The sequence below is a fragment of the Ruditapes philippinarum genome, unplaced genomic scaffold (assembly GCF_026571515.1).
Source record: "Ruditapes philippinarum isolate M1 unplaced genomic scaffold, ASM2657151v2 ctg446_1_1_1_1, whole genome shotgun sequence".
Lineage (NCBI taxonomy): Eukaryota > Metazoa > Mollusca > Bivalvia > Venerida > Veneridae > Ruditapes > Ruditapes philippinarum.
This window is the reverse complement of record NW_026862956.1, coordinates 233,483-253,424: the sequence shown is the minus strand read 5'-3', so window position 1 is coordinate 253,424 and position 19,942 is coordinate 233,483. Positions and strand designations below refer to the sequence as shown.

General features: G+C 32.5%; 1 protein-coding gene across 3 annotated transcripts; it reads right to left on the bottom strand.

Annotated features, from left to right (window-relative positions):
• Nucleotides 1–42: 42 nt before the first annotated feature.
• LOC132720751 (serine/threonine-protein kinase VRK1-like) lies at nucleotides 43–19,878 on the bottom strand. 3 transcript variants are annotated; one of them, XM_060704960.1, is made up of 13 exons: nucleotides 19,740–19,878; nucleotides 17,012–17,082; nucleotides 16,454–16,591; nucleotides 16,125–16,180; nucleotides 15,784–15,853; nucleotides 14,556–14,752; nucleotides 13,187–13,291; nucleotides 12,764–12,896; nucleotides 10,827–10,947; nucleotides 10,474–10,532; nucleotides 8,836–9,005; nucleotides 7,511–7,910; nucleotides 43–960 (listed from the first exon to the last, which is right to left on the bottom strand). In XM_060704960.1, the coding sequence occupies exons 2-13, from the start codon at nucleotides 17,043–17,045 to the stop codon at nucleotides 857–859; spliced, it is 1,587 nt and encodes a 528-aa protein (XP_060560943.1). In that variant the 5' UTR covers nucleotides 17,046–17,082; nucleotides 19,740–19,878; the 3' UTR covers nucleotides 43–856. The 3 variants fall into 3 exon arrangements, with proteins under 3 accessions (XP_060560943.1, XP_060560946.1, XP_060560944.1); XM_060704963.1 differs by having other exon boundaries at nucleotides 43–957; XM_060704961.1 differs by lacking the exon at nucleotides 19,740–19,878 and adding an exon at nucleotides 19,537–19,624.
• Nucleotides 19,879–19,942: the final 64 nt, after the last annotated feature.

The window sequence follows — 19,942 nt, the reverse complement described above, 5'->3', positions numbered from 1 at the left end:
TGAATGGTCAATTTACATCAGAATAAAGGAAGAATATTGATATTAAGTTTATACTTTATTATTCAAGATGGCAAATAGATCAGTTTATTAGTAAGCCAAAGTAACAAAAACATGATAAGAAAAAAAACTGTAATTTATTTTATAATATTCCAAAAATATAAGAAATTTGACTGGTGGTTACAAGTAGTATCAAAATATACAATTATTTTCTGCTTTAGTAATTGATGAAATAGAAAATATTTAGTACGGTAAGCTTAAAACTGTAATTTGAAGAGCACTGTCCCATTCCAGTAAAATATACCTGTGTCAAATGCATTTTATTTGTTGAACCTAACCATTTTTTATGTCCATCTTTTTCAATGATAAAGTGTTAATAAGTTTACTGTATTTTTTTTATATAAAATTAATAAAGAAATGTCAAAATGAGTATGCTAAAACATTGTTAAAAACTTAAAATAATGTAACTATTTGACATTTAAAATAAAAAATTGCTGAAGTAATCTCTTTATTTGTCAGTATCTAAACACATGCATTCAAAACATGAAATCTATCAAATCTTTCCATATTAAGCAAATGCTTACATGTATAACACAAACAAATGATTTTAATCACCATTTCTTTTTCATAATGTTAGTAACATGTTCATTGTAAACAGGTCAATTTTTATGTATATATCCCTGTTAATTCCTTAAAATATAAACAAGAAATATAAGATCAAAATATAACTGAATCGTTCTAATTGTTAACATTAATTGATTAGTCAGTAAGCTGGGTTTGTACAGCTTTAAGTTTGTTTCACAGGAGAAACATGTAAACAGTGTTGGTCCCTATCTTAACTGAGACTACAATTTAGTAGTCATCTGTTTTTCTTAAGTCCGGGAGATGTCTGCACAGCTATTTCTGACATTTGAACATCTTTCCGTCTGACAACTTTCCTTTTCTTTGGTGCAGGAGAATCTGCTAAAATTAAAAATAAATGAATAAAGTTCTGCACCTTATAAATTTTTATATAAGATGGTCATGATGGTCCTAAATTTTACACTTCTGTCTCTTTGTTTAAGTTTCATAATATTAGTACGGTTAACTTGTCATAAAACCACTATCCTGCTAACTTGTCAAACTATGCCTATTTCAGCCCCTAATATGATCATGTATCTGGTATCGTTGATGAAATTCGCTTAGTTTAGGAAAGTCATGTCGAAACTTGATAAAGTGCAAGCATATCACAATGAAGGTAGAAATGAGCCGCGTCACGACAAAACCAACATAGTGCATTTGTGACCAGCATGGATCCAGATCAGCCTGGGCATTCGCGCAGTCTGATCAGGATCCATGCTGGTCGCAAACGCACTATGTTGGTTTTGTTGTGATGCGGCTCAAATATCTTCAGCCTCTATGACCTTGGGTTGCACTCCATGCATGGTACCTCTACTTCAAATCTTAAATTTTAAGTTGAAGTACATAGTTATGTAATTTTACTACTAACTAGGTTGTTGAAGTTATTAATAATGCTGCAAACATTATGCCATGAAACTGGCAAATTAAAAATATCAGTTGAAAAGGGGCATAAATACATGGGTAAGCCAAAGTTATGTTATTTGGCCCTTGGTGCTCAATGATATTAAATTTACAGTGAGTCTAAAAGTACAATGCATTTAGTAAATACTGTAATGACCAGCAGTAGTCCAAATTAATAAAAGAATTTTATTGTTAACAAATTTGTTGTGTATAGGTTGTTGTATTGTATTGAACATTTTATACAGTAATGTTATCAGATGTAGAAATACTGAAAACACTGAAACATTCAGCATAAAAATATACAATAATGCAGACAACAGTAAATAAATGGATTAAAGACAATAATACAGTACTAATACACAGTTCAAAGAATGGTGCACGGCAGTGTTTTACTGGTCTATAGTTTTATTATTATCATCCTGTGTTCACCTGATCTAAACAAACCAATGGGTGAAGTCTCAGAAATGGGCTGTGTGCCCTTTAACCAATGAATAACAGTCTAGTGTGACCATTTGCCAATAAAATCAATGAATGGGGAAGAGGGCTTCCAATCACTTTTCCATACTCCAAGTACAGTAAAAATAATAAGTTCTATACATGTAAAACTTATAATAAAATACAATTCAGGTAGAGTAACAATCATTTTGATTTTCAACACAATCAGAAAATTTCTTACAATATAGTTTTACACCCTACTTAAAGGCATCATAAGTAAGAAACTTCTCCAGAAATCTTTCTTGCTATCTGAGAAAAGCAACTTTGAACATATGAATAAATATAAACAAGAACTGTCGGAGGACAGTATTGGCTCGACTATTCAAAAATTGTCACAAGGGTGTTTTATTGAGTATAATAATGCTAATTACCTATGAATACATAAAATTGACCGAAAAGGTACAAAGACTTGTTATTAAGATGTTTTATCAAGTAAATCACTGCTTTATTATTATGAATGCATAAAAATGTCCCAAAAAAGGCACAAACTCTTCAGTAGTTATGGAGATAACAGCTTACAAGCAAAACTTTACCATGAATTTCTAAGTTGAAAAAGGTGAGAAAAATCAGCCTTAATGCAAGATAGAATTATGGATCTTGGTCATTGACCTACAATTATGATCTAAATGCATATGTGAAGTTTTAAATAAATATCTTTAATAGTTATTGAGATATGTAAAACTTGCATGTAAACATTAACCAAGAGACAAAGTATAAAGGGGGGATGAATCAGCCTAAATGCGAGTAGAGTTATGGAACTTGGTCAGTGACATACAATTATGACTCTCCAATTATGACCCTAAGTACATGTGTAAAGTTTCAAGTAAATATCTTTGAAGACCTTTAACCAAATTTTCTAAGTTTCAAAGTGGCAAATAATTCTGCAAATATTGCAGACAGAGTTATGCAATTTTGCAAACTGATGTACATTGTTACTATAACAAGAGCTGTCGGTAGGACAGCAACGCTCGACTATTCTTAGTGCTTGATAGTTACCTCCTCCTGTTTACAGGTTGGAGTCATGATGGTGAACAAGTGTGCAAAATTTCAAAGCCATAGTCAATGGACTTTGAAAATATTTGAACTATTACAAAAACTTTAACGTAAATTCTAAGTCGAAAAAGGGGCATAATTCTGTCAAAATGCTTGATAGAGTTACCTCCTCCTGTTTTACAGGTTGGGGTCATGATGGTGAACAAGTGTGCAAAGTTTCAAAGCCATATGTCAATGGACTTTGAAAATATTTGAACTATTACAAAAACTTTAACGTAAATTCTAAGTCGAAAAAGGGCATAATTCTGTCAAAATGCTTGATAGAGTTACCTCCTCCTGTTTACAGGTTGGGGTCATGATGGTGAACAAGTGTGCAAAGTTTCAAAGCCATATGTCAATGGACTTTGAAAATATTTGAACTATTACAAAAACTTTAACGTAAATTCTAAGTCGAAAAAGGGGCATAATTCTGTCAAAAATGCTTGATAGAGTTACCTCCTCCTGTTTCCAGGTTGGGGTCATGATGGTGAACAAGTGTGCAAAGTTTCAAAGCCATATGTCAATGGACTTTGAAAATATTTGAACTATTACAAAAACTTTAACGTAAATTCTAAGTCGAAAAAGGGGCATAATTCTGTCAAAATGCTTGATAGAGTTACCTCCTCCTGTCTACAGGTTGGGGTCATGATGGTGAACAAGTGTGTAAAGTTTCAAAGCCATATGTCAATGGACTTTGAAAATATTTGAACTATTACAAAAACTTTAACGTAAATTCTAAGTCGAAAAAGGAGCATAATTCTGTCAAAATGCTTGATAGAGTTACCTCCTCCTGTCTACAGGTTGGGGTCATGATGGTGAACAAGTGTGCAAAGTTTCAAAGCCATATGTCTATGGACTTTGAAAATATTTGAACTATTACAAAAACTTTAACATAAGTGGTTACGCCGACGCCGACGCTCGGGTGACTGCAATAGCTCTACTTATTCTTATCGAATAGTCGAGCTAAAAAAGTATTGTAAATTTCAATTGAATATCTCAAGCAATAATTGAGATATTTAACTTTACAAAAAAACTTTAACCAAAATTTCTAAGTTATAAAGGGGCATAATTCTGTAAATATTATAGGCAGAGTTATCCAACTTGTCAGTCTGATGTACATTGTTACTATAAATATTATTTATAGTAACAATGTACATCAGACTGACAAGTTGGATAACTCTGCCTATATTATAGGCAGAGTTATCCAACTTGTCAGTCTGATGTACATTGTTACTATAAATATTATTTATAGTAACAATGTACATCAGACTGACAAGTTGGATAACTCTGCCTATAATATTTACAGAATTATGCCCCTTTATAACTTAGAAATTTTGGTTAAAGTTTTTTTGTAAAGTTAAATATCTCAATTATTGCTTGAGATATTTGACTTTACTTTACAAAAAACTTTAACCAAAATTTCTAAGTTAACTAGCAATCATCATAGTATTGCAAGCAATCCATAAGTCCCCTACCGGTTAGAACCCCAGCAACATTCTGATGGGCCATTGGCCGTTCAATTTTACCAGTGAATGAATGACATGAATGAACTTAAATCTTTTGAGTTCTAAGTTTGTCTATATCACAGTAATGTGTTAAGTTTCTCTGCCCTAGTAAGGAAATTATGTTTATTCAACCCTGTCATATTATTACGATGTGGGATTTTAAAGTAAATCCTAAAAGAAATGAAGAAGTTGGAGTTAAAAATACCAATTTCTTGAAAAAAATCTAAGTTCAAGGGGGACATAATTCTGGAAATAGTCTTGCTAGAGTATTTAACCTCCTCAAAAATGTTGAGTGATAATAAGAAACATATATATGAAGTTGAAGTAGATACATTAGGAAATAAAGAAGTTATGTAAAAAAGACAATATTTTTTCATAAAAATTCTATGTTCAAGGGAGGTAATACTGATAATTTTTGTGCTAGAGTTGTGAACCTTGACACATATGATGTGGTTGATGACCAGAAACTTATATTTAAAGTTTGAAGTAAACACCTTATGAAATAAAGAACTTATAGTAAAAACGCTGAAAAATTTAAATCAGAAATCTTGAAATTCAGGCTATTTGTTGCCATAGCAACCAGAATTTTCAACATAGGAAGTAAAAAAAACTAGAAATGTGTCCATAGGACACGGGTGCCCCCACCGCGCCACTGTTCTGTCAATCTTTTTACTAAGTCAAGGGAAATAACTCTACAAATACTGGATAAATCCACAAGCGAAACCCCAGGTGCAAATCTAAATATGCTGAGCAACCTGCCCATAAGGTTTAATGAATATGTCAAATCCTTTTTGAGTAACTTGCGACACAAGTTGAAAATTGCAAAAATTTTCTAAGTGAAGGGCAATAGCTCTAAAAATACTAAATAAATCCAGACGAAAACACCTGGTGCACAACTGCACATGCTGATCACTATTCCTGTAAAGTTACATGACTCTAGGTCAAATACTTTTTGAGTTACGTGCGACACATGTTGAAAATTGCAAAATTTTACTAAGTAAAGGGCAATAACTCTAAAAATACAAAAAATATCCAGACGAAAATACCCAGGTGCACAACTACACATGCTGATCAACATTCCTGTAAAGTTTCATGACTCTAGGTCAAATACTTTTTGAGTTACGTGCGACACAAGTTGAAAATTGCAAAATTTTACTAAATCAAGGGCAATAACTCTGAAAATACTAAAAATATCCACACAAAAATACCCAGGTGCACAACTACACATGCTGATCAACATTCCTGTAAAGTTTCATGACTCTAGGTCATATACTTTTTGAGTTACGTGCGACACAAAAGTGAACGGACGGGCGGACGGACGGAAGGACAAGGGTAAATCTAAATGCCCGCCACTAACGTGGGGGCACAAAAAGATGTGCATAATCTCCAGACTGCCATCTACCCATATTTCAAGTTTCATAAAAATATTTTCATTACTTTTTGAATTATCACTGGATCCAGTTTATGTGTTAAGTTTGCCATATTTTCAGACTATTTGTTGCCATAGCAACCAGAATTTTCAATATAGGAAGAAACGAAAAAGATGTGCATAATCTCCAGACTGCCATCTACCCATATATCAAGTTTCATAAAAGTATTTTCAGTACTTTTTAAGTTATCACTGGATCAAGTTCATGTGTTTAATTTGCCATATTTTCAGAATATTTGTTGCCATAGCAACCAGAATTTTCAACATAGGAACAAAAGAGAAAGACGTGCATAATCTCCATACTGCCATCTATCCATATACCAAGTTTCATAAAAATATTTTTAGTACTTTTTGCGTTATCGCGGGATCCAGTTTTGTGGACTGACGGACAGACAGACGGACGGAGGGTAAACCTAAAGTCCCCTCCGGTTAAACCGGTAGGGGACTAAAAAGGGGCATAATTCTGTGAATATTGTAGGCAGAGTTATCCAACTTGTCAATCTGATGTACATTGTTACTATAAATAAGTATTGTAAGTTTCAATTGAATATCTCAAGCAATAATTGAGATATTTGACTTTACAAAAAACTTAAACCAACGCAGACGCTGACGCCGGTCGACTACAATAGCTCTCATATCCTTCGAATAATCAAACTAAAAATGTATAAATATAACTTTTGCATATTTTTGTGAATTATACATGTGTATTTGATATTCAATTAGGAAATAGATATCAATTTTGAGTGCATTGTTGTAGAATAATGCACGGTTTGGGTTCAAATGTGTAGTAATATAATCACGAAGGCCGATAGGCCTGAGTGATTAATTACAAAGCATTTAAACGAAAAACGTGCATTATTATACAATAATGCACGAGGTTTAATATCAATTTCCATTCTAACATGTCAAGAAAAAATATTATTATTATTAAGTTGGACTTTATTTTTGGTGGTTAAATAAAGGCTGTTCCAGTGGGTTGAAACAAAACTGTCATTAAATCTACAGGTAGAAACATTTTCAGAATAACGAATTTTGAAAACGTTGATAAAACTTTGTTTGTTTATTTTATTTCAAGCGAAATACAAATTATTAAAATTGAAATAAATGTAAAACTTAACTCGTTTGCGACATGAAAATAGCGTTCTAGTTTTGTTTTGCACGTGATGTTTGGCGCTACATTGTGACGTCACGTAAACAACACTTTAAACATCTGTACAGCGTTAATGACTGAATTAAAGATATTGGTGTTCTGATTCATTTTCTTAGTTTGACCATTTTCTTTCAATCTAGATAGTTTTCGCAACAAAATTCGAGAAAAAATTGTTTTTATTTATCAGATTTTTCAAACAAAATGGGCTCTCAATGTGAAAATACACAGGGAGATAAAAAGAACGGTGAGTGCATTGTTGTAGAATAATGCACGCTTTGGGCCTTCTTTGTTTATAAAGAAAAAATTCTGATAGTGTTAGAATGTAAGTTTTACAATGAGCATGTCCATTTTAAATGTATTATGAACATGGTAAATCCCTACCTGCAGGTGACTGAACTCTTTGTTTCACTCTGCTCCTTGCTGTTCCATTCAATGCCCTCCCTCTATCAGGTGAAGCTAAAGGTGACAAGGTTCCTGCTATTGCTTTAGCACCAACTGCACGGGCCTTTACTGCTGCTGGTGATCGCCCACGTGGTGACTTTGCTTCTGTTTTAATGCTGGTAGCTTTCCTTGCAGCAGATGTGGCCCTGGCTGTTTGTTTTGGAGTTGAAGGTTTTTTCTGTGCCACTGCTTTAGGTGTAGCTTTCTGTGCAGTTGTTCTAGGAGTTCCAGGTCGTGAACCAGCTTTGGGAGTGCCGGGTCTAGGGGATGCAGCCTTGGCCTTCATCTTTATCACAGGTGAATCTATATCGGAATCTTTTAGTGTTCTTTTTACAGCTTTCTGAAATGAAAAGGTTTATATTAATTAGAGAGTCAAAAAAATAAATGATGAAATATGTTTTATTGATTTCCCTGCTACATGATGACAATTACTATCTATCAATATTTTTAAAATGGCAGTTGTTAATGACTTTGTTACCATTATAGCTATATGGGAACGAAAAATTCTGAAATACCTTCATATACCGGAACAGTAACCAGAAAAGTGAACTGCTATCATTTCAATGCCTATACTGATAGCTAAGCATTCAATTAGCAACAGGATTCTTGCATGATGACTGAACAATGGTGTCAAATAACTTAGAAATAACACATTTTATGTCAGACACAAATTTAAATGAATGGCATTTTACTTTTTATTATACTGCCCATTTGTAACTTTGCTTTTCATTGGATAATCGTGATGTTCATAGTGTCAACAAGCACTGCTGCTAGCAATTTATAAATTAATTTTGTTTTTCCCCAAATAATAAATAAAGTTTCTGTTGTATTATAAATTTTAGAAAAATAAATGCTTGCATGAGTATATGAGAAATCCAAATGACATTTATTTAAGCCAGTATAAATTTTCAAAAGCCAAAAAAGAAAATCAAATTTTCATAATAAGCAATAAGATGAACTTACTGAAAATGTTACAAAAAAATTCCAATATTATGTTATGGTTCTGAACTGTGGGTGTCAGCTGCCATGTATAAATGCTTGTTTAAAATATAAAACTAGCCACTAAGATTACAACCATTTGTACAAAGCCATATACCTGCCATATTTTTAACAAATAACATAATGTAACAAGAAACAAATGTCAGAACTTCTCAAAGGTTTCAAACTGACAATTAAGTCTGAAATATAAAATCACAAATGTAGCATGAGATTTTCCACATCAATAACTAAGAAATTTGAAAGATATTCTTAATTATGTATCTTACCTTAGGTGAGGCTTTTCCTGAAGCACCACCAAGAGGGAGGGCCAGTTTCCACTGGTCCTTAATCCCTAAACTATTGAGACCTTTCTGGAAGATTTCTCTCATTTTATTGTAATTAGGCTTCTCATCATAACTCATTTTCTGTACCATTGTAAGGTATGTTGTTATTTCAACTGTAACAGGAAATTAATTAACAACTGAAGAGGCAAGTTATTAAAAGAAACTTATATACATGAATATTTTAAATTATGTTCAAAGCAGCCTGCATCTATTCAATGCAAATTTTTAAGTATATGTAAATGTATTAAAGTGTAAAATATTGTGAAGTGGACGAAAAAAGTAATTCACACACTGCTTACAGCCTTTACAGTCCATGATAGATAATTACCATAAACAGGTCAAAATGTGCAAAAAGAGGCCTAACTGCATTAGTCACGCAGTAGAAATACATGTATGGTGAAAAATACTGCAAAGTCTATCATTAATTGCACATAACATGAAATTTATTACTTTATCTTTTTACTTTTCTTAAAATTTCAGTAACTTTTTCTCTCAAATTTGATTTTCTTTCATTTTGGCCCATATGGAGTCATACAGCTTTAAAGGTATACCTTATGTAATGTTTAACATACCAGCTTTTTAGTTTTTGAATAAAATATTTGTGAAAAGTGCAATGTCACGGCATGGCATTGTATAGCACTAAATAATAGTGGAAACAAACATTAGCTTACATTTACACATTACCTAACAATGATCAATGTTAAATAAAACTGAAGGTAAATATTTCAGCATGTGAAAGACAATTACAATATGTATATAATATTAAAAGGAAAAGGTCACTGCATAACAAATGATAATGATATGAAGATTGAAAATTAAACCATTGACCTTAAATATCAATACTGAATAAAATTCAGATCCATATGAAGCATGTAAAATGAATGTATAACATCCAAATTTGAAGGCTACAGCTTAAACAATAATGAAATTGTAAATGTTAAAAAAAATTGTCTTTTGATCCTGAGAGCCATGATCAAAACAAACTTGGTAGAGAACCATTAGGCTATGCATCATACAAAACATCCAAGCTCTAGGCCTTGCAGTTGTAAATATGAAGTTTTTCTCAGTTTTCCCTATATACCTCTGCATAAAATATGTGTCATTTTGACCACACAGGCTATGATTTCAACAAACTTGTTAGAGAAACAGAGGTCCATTGAAAATGCTTCGTGCTAAATATCTAAGTTCTAAACCTAGTGCTTCTGGGGATTTTGATGAATTTTTATAGAAACTTCCTTGGACCATGTGACTCCTTATTGTTAATGCAAAGTATAGGAATTATGGCAATATGTAAACTAGACTTTTGCCTTTTCACTCACAATATACCCTTTGATGAGCATAATTCCACTTTAAATACTGCCAACTTAATTTATTTTAGCAAACTTTTTGGTCATCTAAAAATGCCACAGACCAAGTTTGGAATAGATCAATCCCTAGTTTCATGTGAAAGTCATTAAAAGTTTTTTTCCTATTTTCTACTGAAGAATCTCCTGAATAGATTTGGCCAGTCATTATTGAAGAATGACCATTTAAAGATGCCACAGAGTATTTTATAAAAGTAATTAAACAACTTTTATTTACCTGGGGCATTTCCACTGGGAAAACATTTCTTCATTAAACCTTGAATATCATTCATGTATCTATAGTAGAAAATATAAGATCCGAAAATAATATTCAATATAAATTACATGTATAGGTAAATTTAATTTATTTTTATATTTCGGGGTTCTTTTTAAGTGGCTTATAAAACAGAATAAGGTTTTTATGTTTTTACAATCAAGCCAAATATATTATCTAGACTGGTTTTAAAACCCTTTGTGTGACTTAAAATACCAGCGGTCATTACAGGGAAGAGTTTTTTATTATCAAAATTTATATAAAACATTTATACAGACTATTGCTGTTTCATTATAGCAAAGATAAAATAATCATACTTGATTTTAGCATCCCTAACATAGTTTTTATCTCCTAGTTTATCTTCCCAAGGTAGTTTACTACATAGCCATTGTAATAAACAAAATCCAAGGATCTCCATGTCAGACCTCCTTGCCCCATCTATCATAAAACAAAATATAAAACAGTAGAAGCAAATTTCAAATAAAAGGCAAATAATTCTGTAAAAAAACATTTCAACTCTATCATGTATCTTAAGAATTTATTCAATTTAACTGCATTTATTAGTTGTTTGAATTTTGACACTTTTAATATGTCAGTCTTTTAAACAGGCACCTGAGCAGAACCAGGTTCTGTCAACTGCATTGAAACTAAGGGTTGTGGGTTCAAACACCAGTGCAGGGTTAACATTTTTTCTTTCTCTTTTTTTCTTTATCATTCATATCCGTTTTTGAAAGGAAAAAGTGTTTAATTGTATTATATAATTATCATAGGTATTTACCAAGGAATTTTTACCTTATAAACAAAACATAACAATAAATTGGTAATGTCAAGCAATGTCTGACTAGACTAAACATTGGGGAGTTTTGACACAGTATACTGGCAAGTAAATAAATATTTCTTATCCATTCAAGCCAATGACCTTTGTATTGGTCTATAAAAAGCCTTTTACACATTTTTCATGTTTATATGAGGCAACAGATGTGCCAACGAAAACCACCGATTGAGTAATATTTTAATCTACCAGCTGAAAATACAGCTGACTTGAACAGCTTTTCAACCGATGATGTAGATCACCAATCTGTAATCAATGAAAACCCTGCTTTTAGTGAACCTAAAAAGAACTAGAAATGTGTCATCATGCCACGGATGCCCCCGCATGCAGCCAAAATTTCAGATGGTGCTATAATTATTTTTTTCATTTTAAGTTCAAAGCCCTTAAAACTTTTCAATGTTAACACAAACCATTTTCATACAATGTTCAAGGCACTGAAATTATTCAGTCTAAACCTTTTAAAAATAGCATAGATAATGAACAGAAACTGTAAATTTCATATTATTTTCAAAGTGAAAGGGGCATTACTCTGCAAAAAATCATTGAACCATGACCAAACTCGAACTTGGCCTGGGCATTCCAAAAACATATCCATATGTCAAATTTGAGTTGAATGTGTTGTACCATTGGGGAGATAATAAACGGAAACTGAAAATTTCATATTACTTTCAAAGTGAAAGGGGCATAACTCTGCCAAAAATCATTGAACCATGACCAAATTTGAACTTGACCTGCACATTCCTTTGACACATCCATATGTCAAGTTTGAGTTGAATGTGTTGTACCTTTGGGGAGATAATGAACGGAAACTGAAAATTTCATATTATTTTCATAGTAAAAGGGGCATAACTCTGCCAAAAATCATCGAACCACAACCAAATTCGAACTTGACCTGTATTTTCTCATAACATATCTATATGTCAAGTTTGAGTTGAATATGTTGTACCGTTGGGGAGATAATGAACAGAAACTGAAAGTTTCATATTATTTTCAAAGTAAAAGGGGCATAACTCCGCCAAAAATCATCGAACCATGACCAAATTCGAACTTGACCTGTATTTTCTCATGACATATCCATATGTCAAGTTTGAGTTGAATGTGTTGTACCGTTGGGGAGATAATGAACAGAAACTGAAATTTCATATTATTTTCAAAGTAAAAGGGGCATAACTCTGCCAAAAATCATCGAACCATGACCAAATTCGAACTTGACCTGTATTTTCTCATGACATATCCATATGTCAAATTTGAGTTGAATGTGTGCAACCGTTCTTAAGATAATGAACGGAAACTGATGATGACGGAATGACAGAAGGACGGAAGGACGGAGTGACGGAACAGGGTAACACTATATGCCCCGGCCATTACATGGAGGGGGCATAAAAATATAACAAGACAAAGGCAGTGTACAACTACACTTACCTACACCTTTATGAGCATCTATGGATGTGAACTCAACAGTACCATCATGGGCTTTTCTAGGATCTTCCTTGTAATCCCTGTGTGTACCACCTGGGGCATATTTTGCTGCTAGACCAAAGTCAACTAGATGTATCTATCAAAATATTATAGGTATCATGAAATAGTGATAGTTAATTAGCAAAACTGATTGAATGTTTTCTTGATTAAAAATTATAAATTGCATATAACATTATTAATGTATTATAATGTACTGCAATCATGTCAAAATCCTCAAGAAAATAGCGTAACACTAATTAGAGCTTTTCATTTCACACATTTGATATCACACAAGCAAAGTTACACGTCCTGGATATTGTATTAAAGAAATTCTATCTAAATTCTTAAGTCACTTTAAACATCTAGAAAAAAAAACAACATAATTACGGTATCTGCATCTGTTTTTCCCTTCTTGTAACCAAGGAGACAGTTGGAGGCTTTGATGTCAGCATGTATATAGTGATTTTCATGAAGGTATTCCAGGGCATCTATCTACAATAATTGACAATGCCATAGTAAGACCAGCAGCTATGTAACTGGCGTATACTCTCACAGCACTATAGAGTTATATGAAGTTTTACAGTTTAATTTTTGCCTCAGGTGTTAAATTTTCTGCATGTGTATCAACAAAATAATTTAAGCTAAAAATTCTTTATGAATGTATAAATTAACTGTCAGAACAGACAACCACATGTACCTAAATACTAATTGTAGAAAAGAAAGATTTACTATGAAATAACTAGAAATGTGGCCACAATGGCATATTTACATATGTATACATATTTTATATAAATCAAGTGTTTTGTATCATTTATATCATTATTTATAATAAATATACATAAAAATTGTATTTTTTGGTTAGGTTTTAATTCGCATCAATACTATAAAGGTCTTATTGCAACTTTCCAGCTTTACTGGTGGAGGAAAACTTCAAGTGCCCCTCCTAGCATAATTTCAGACACAAAGGGCATATGAGTAGAACCACAGACATTCCGTAAGCTAGCTGGATACAATCCTCACATAGATCTTAGTCTCTGACAGGATTCCAACCCCCACAACACTGTGGTGTAAGAGGTTATAAGTCAAAGGACATAACAACCCTGCCATGGACACTCCTATATATATAGTATAACATTTATAACTAATAAATTACAGAAACATATAACTGTGGAATCTCTTGTTATAAATTTGATTATAAGATAAACCAATGATTTCTCATCATCTGTCACTGTGCCCATGACCTGATGACCTTAAAGTGAATTGGGGTCATCTACTGGCCATGGGCAATAGTTCTACCATGTTATATAAGCTTAAGCTTCTTCCTTCTCAAGTTGTTGTTCAGAAATAGATTTTACACAGTGTCGCTGATCTTCACCTTATGACCTCAAAATCTATGTGTCATTTACTGGCCATAATCAATGTTCCTATCAAATATTACTTACCTAGGTTTATACCTTCTCAAGCTATTGAGCAGATAAAAGATGCACCTTGTCATGATAAGCAAGTATCAATGTTTCAAATTTCATGTTGATAAGTTTTAAAATGTTCAAATAATGGGCAACATAAAAGTTTCAATAATGGGCAATATAAAAAGCTTTTGCATATCAAAGACAACAACAACAACGATAACACAGTGATCAGAATAGCTTGACTTATTCTTTGAAACAGACCAGCAAAGAAAAAGACCACTCTGATACAGAATAAGTAATCATGGCAAGTACAGCACTTGCACTGTAGCACCCCTTTATCAACTTACCATTCTCAGAGCTAGTGCGTACACAGTCTGTTTCGAGAAGACTTTACCAGCTTCTTCAAACACCTTTTGTAAATCTGTGCTAAATCTTTCCATTACCATAAATCTATAGGTTACACCTTTATAGTCATGCTGACCACTTGCTACATATCTGGGTACACCTAGATATTTTAATTTCCTACTCTTTATCCAATCCTCAACTGAAAAATAAACAATCAAATGAGAATTAATTTATCTACTTAACATGAATCTAAGTATAAACTTTTTAATTTAAAGGTTAATCTTTTTACATGCCTAATACCACACAAATGGATTGTATCTAAATGGAAATTTTTATCTACATTAAGCCTACTTCTCACCAAAACTATTTAAGGACGTTTTCGGGAGTTTTCATATACTGTAGTGACCCCAATTTTTTTTTCGCTTTAAATGTTTCTGTTATGATATTCTAACAACATGCCAAGTTTAAAGAAATTCTATTGAACAGTTTTAATTTTGCCTATATGTCTATATGAAAACTCCCGAAAACGTCTTTAATTTATTTTCATGATAACAGTTTATAAGCAAATACTGTCTTTATGGTAACTAACATTTACAAAGGTCTTTTTTATATAAATCACTGCACAGAAAATAAAGTTTCCAAATCTGAAAATTTCTGATATTTCAAAGGTTTTAAAGAACTAAAACTTAAAACATATACTAGATTCATTTTAATATTTTTCTTTAACTAAGATTTTATGCAATGTACCTTTCTGAATTTTGTTAGAAGAGAAATAAAAGAAAACATAAATACAGATATTTTTCAATATACTTTCCTCTAAGATAGTCTATATTACATGGCATAGCCTGAAGGGCAACATTTTTCTTTGTTGAATACACTTTATTTCTTTTTCAAATTAAATTCTTTTCCATTTATAACTTAAGTCAAATTTATAATACAGTCACAAAGGCCAAAAGATGTTTTTTCATGTAATCCTTGGGTACAAATTTCATCTTATCCTGGGGTACAGACAAACTTTTACTATTAATAATTTTACAGTGCATTACCCTACACAACAGTGATCCATCCATTATGCTTATAATCGACATATATGTAATTGTAAAATATATTTGTACATTGGGATTAGATTTGGATATTGAAATATAAATAAAAGCAAGGAAATAAGTTTTTGGTGAATAAATTAATCTCTGTAAAATATTACAAATAATATGATATTCAAAATTAACTTACTCAGATCTGGTTTGGCAACTCTCTGATAGAAATGAAGCTCACAGAATAGTGGTCCATTGGCAATTGGCTCCTATTAAAACAACATGAACAGGGCATTAAAATATTTATAAGACACAATTTTTTTAGCATTGTTTGAAATCAAGACTGATAGAAAAAAAGTGATTTTTTTTTTATGAGAATGACTGCACTTTTCATTTAGAATAATTTCATTATAATTTTTTAAATAAGGATAAAGTCTTACAGCTTCAGATTCTTAATAAATATTATCATTGTGATATGTTACGTAACTACTGATAGCTCTATCACAATTAAAACAATATTCTATTTGAATGTCTACTCACAATTTTAACAACATATTCTGCATCTGGGCCTACTTTAGCACAGTCTTTGTCAGACGCTAGAAATAGTATATGTATATAAATTATATAAAGTTTTATGATTTCTAAAAATATCATCCCATAATATTTCAACTGATAATTTCTCAGAGACAGCTAGGTAAGTGTTGATAAAAAATTTTAAGAAACACAAAAATCCTGCATTTGAAAAACTTTTATAACTTGCAATTCTTTAAAAAAAAAGAAAAAAAGAGTGAATTAATATTGCGCTAGTTGGGAAATCAAGAAATTAACTTAAGTGCCAAATATATATATTTAAAATCAAATGTAACCACCTAAATATATAAGTCCAAAACCTCCCTGCCCAATGACATCCCCAAGTCTCCAGTTCTTTTTACATAAATCTCGCAGAAGTTCTCCATTTGGAAATTTCTCAGCTAGCTTGTGTGCTTTGGGTGCCCTTGGTTTTTTGGCTGGTTGATAAAACATACCATATACAAAACTTGACAATTTGAAAAAATAAATTACATATATTTAATAATGTTACAAGCGCTTCAAATTTAAGTGTTAAAGCTGTTAAACATAATTAACTTGTTTTAAAAGGAAAACATTCCATACACTACTAGTATGACGACTAAAAATATATCTTTATGTTGTCCATAACAAAGGACACCTGGCTAGTTCCAAGATTTTAGTAAAACATTAAATAAATTATGTACTTATATTAGCCAAAATGTTTGCAACAGTGACATTAAGTATCTATGAGTGTGGCTTTTCTGTTTATTTTAGTAAAACCTGGTAAATAATGGCACAATCAACTATTTATATCACCTTTACCACATCCATTTAACAAAGCTTTCCATTATAATAAATATCATAAAATAAAATCTGACCTGCAGTCCCTCCTGCTGCCTTAGCTCTTGGCATATTTCTAAATGTTTATACCCAATCTTACTTAAACAGACTGAAAGACAGAAAAAGTAGAGTTACTTATGTAAAGTTCATTATATATCTTCTTTTTTTATCAAATACATTGTTCTACATAAAGATATATATTTTCTATTTCTGCTGATGCTTGTATAAACAAGAGCCAGTTGAACCGGGTGATGCTCCCTGACAAGGTTTTGGACACAGAAAAGTACATCTTTTGTAGTTTCAGAGTTATGTCCCAGACAAAGTTCAAAGTGTGATAATTCCAAACTAAGGCAAGGCAGAGTTACTGTTCTTTGCACTGCACTTCTACTCAATGAGATCTATCTACCACCTTGCGCGCCACAGGTCGTCTCAATATGTGATCATTTCTGTGAAATAGTTGTAAAATCCAACTTCAAATAACGAAGTTATGGGCCGGACATGATTTTGCTGCAAGGTCATTCTGTGACCTTGACCTTCAAGGTAGCAACCCAAAGGTTGCGCGCAACACATCATCTCAATATGGTGATCATTTTTGTGAAATAATTGTAAAATCCAACTTCAAGTAACGAAGTTATGGGCCGGACACGATTTTGCTTCAAGCTTATACTGTGCCCTTGACTTTCAAGGCAGCGACCCAAATGTTGTGCGCGACACATCGTCTCAATATGGTGATCATTTCTGTGAAATAGTTGTAAAATCTGACTTCAAATAACAAAGTTATGGGCCGGACTTGAATTCGGGATTTACGGACAACCCAGCGACTATATGCTCCCCCGAAATTTTTCAGTGAGCATAAAAATATGTTAATTCAAAACAAAATTCTCATCTTGTTTTGACCCCTTGTTTGTGGGTCTAGTAGTGAAAATGTGCTATTTTTAGAGCTTCTTTTCCCTCTGTATTATAATCTCTTCAAATATATGTAAAAAAGAATTGATAACAATTCGCCCCCACAACAACTTACTCGCCCCAGATTAATGACGATGTGCCCCACTTTAAAACAATCATTTAAAATTTACTTTATTCTGTATGGTTTCCAAAAACAGTATGAAAAAATCATAACATACAGTACATTTACATGAAGGTACCTTAATCTACAAGTTTACAAATAGTGAAATACAGTCAAATCTGAATGTCAGGGCTGGCAAAATCTTGATTTTGACTTACTTGTCCGTTTTTATCTGAAGCATTTCTTAAGTTAACTTGTCCGTATGATATTTACATAGTTAATTCTTGAAAATTTCCACTTGTCCTTACAGGGTGTGGGACAACCTGGGCAATAAGGACAATTGATTTTGCCCTGATAATGTGCGGTCACACCTGCACAGCAGCCAATTTGTATACACTTGTCAGCTGAAGTCTGACCGGTAACTAGTGTATTTTCCTTTTTAAATGCAACATGTATTTAACACTATTTAACAGATCTGTGATATGCAGCCAGCGGTCACCCTACTTAATTAAATCCAATGTTCAGTTTTTGACACATAATACAATGGCCAACTTTTATCGCGAAACAAACTTGCATATAGGTACAAATACAAGCATCTGAAAGAAAAAACGATTTGTAAACTTTTGATAAATGGTAAAGTTAAGAATAAGCCTGCAAACAGTAATTTACGGATAGATATCTAGTGTTTTTTGGTGTTTTTGCGAAAATTATGATTAAAGAATTAATGTGGTTGGTGTTTTTATCATAAAAAACACACTCGTTATTGAATTTAGTTGGTGTAAATTGAACATTGCAATAATTGATTACATTTATTGTCAGATTAATCTTACGTCAAACTGTAAAGATGGTGTCTTTATTTATTTATTTTTAATTATCTTTGTCAATCATGTTACCATTCATATGCTAGATTCTCGACATTGTTCTAGATTTATCGCTGCTGAGTTCGGCACTTGCCATACTCAAATCAGAATGTTGGCAATGAAAAAGGGACAGGCAAACATCTCTGGCGGTTTTTCAGAAACCTAAATTTGATACAAGTTTGATTGTATATTGTATGTATCATATTATGCTGTATGATTTTTAGATGAACTTTTAGCACTTGCAAATATATTCCAGTTAAAATGTTCAAGTCAAGTAAATTTTATTTATAAGTCGGATTCATATACATGTAAGCTCTAATAACAATAGTTTACACCGACTACCGTAATATAATACATTGGATAGAGGTGGCGCGATAGCTCAGTTGGTTAAACCACTGACTATCACTCCTGAGGTCCCGGGTTCGATCCTGGGTTACACCCTTGGGATTTTTCAGAGACACTTTCAGTGTTTCCCACCTACCTAGAGGTGTACTGGTAAGAAATCCAGGTAATCCTCGCATGTATCAGTGCTATACACTGGGCATGTAAAAGAACCAAGGGGTCTATTCAATAAGAGCTAGGGACTGGTTCCCGGATTCCCTTGTATCTTAAAGCTGTTTCTTAAATGTATACAATGTATACCTGCTTAGAGTGATCGAAAACGATTTTAAAGCAGTATGATGTAGTAGGAAGATACCTGATGTATGGTATGAAAAACATGGTTACAGGGAAAGCTTAGCACCGGTAGTTTAAGCCAAATTTATGGGCCGAGCTGATCCCGATTCCCTTAAACTCTAAAACCTCTGCAAGCTAAGAACAGAAAGAACAGACTGAATGATATCATGATGGAGCACAGCATTATTAGCTCAAGAAAAAAGCAGTTTAACAAAGTCTACTTACAATTAAATTTTTTGTTTCGGTTTTGGTGAACTTCCGGTATTTCGTATTTTCCGCTAAACATTCCCTATTAGTTGGAAGTACGTCAATTTTCATTGGCTAACAGTCGTGAGAATGGGTTTATGGGCCAATCGTATAGAGCGTTTCAAATGTCTTAAAACTTGTGACTGCGCATGACCGAATAATAATATGGAGGCTGACGAGTG

What these genes read in the sequence shown, in the direction of transcription:
- LOC132720751 (XM_060704960.1), bottom strand. Translation starts at nt 17,045, where the DNA reads ATGCCAAGAGCTAAGGCAGCAGGAGGGACTGCAG. An exon ending in CAGAATATGTTGTTAAAATT is followed by an intron (nt 15,854 to 16,124) that starts GTGAGTAGACAT and finishes TTGTTTTAATAG; the next exon opens with GAGCCAATTGCCAATGGACC. An exon ending in GAAAAACAGATGCAGATACC is followed by an intron (nt 12,897 to 13,186) that starts GTAATTATGTTG and finishes ATATTTTGATAG; the next exon opens with ATACATCTAGTTGACTTTGG.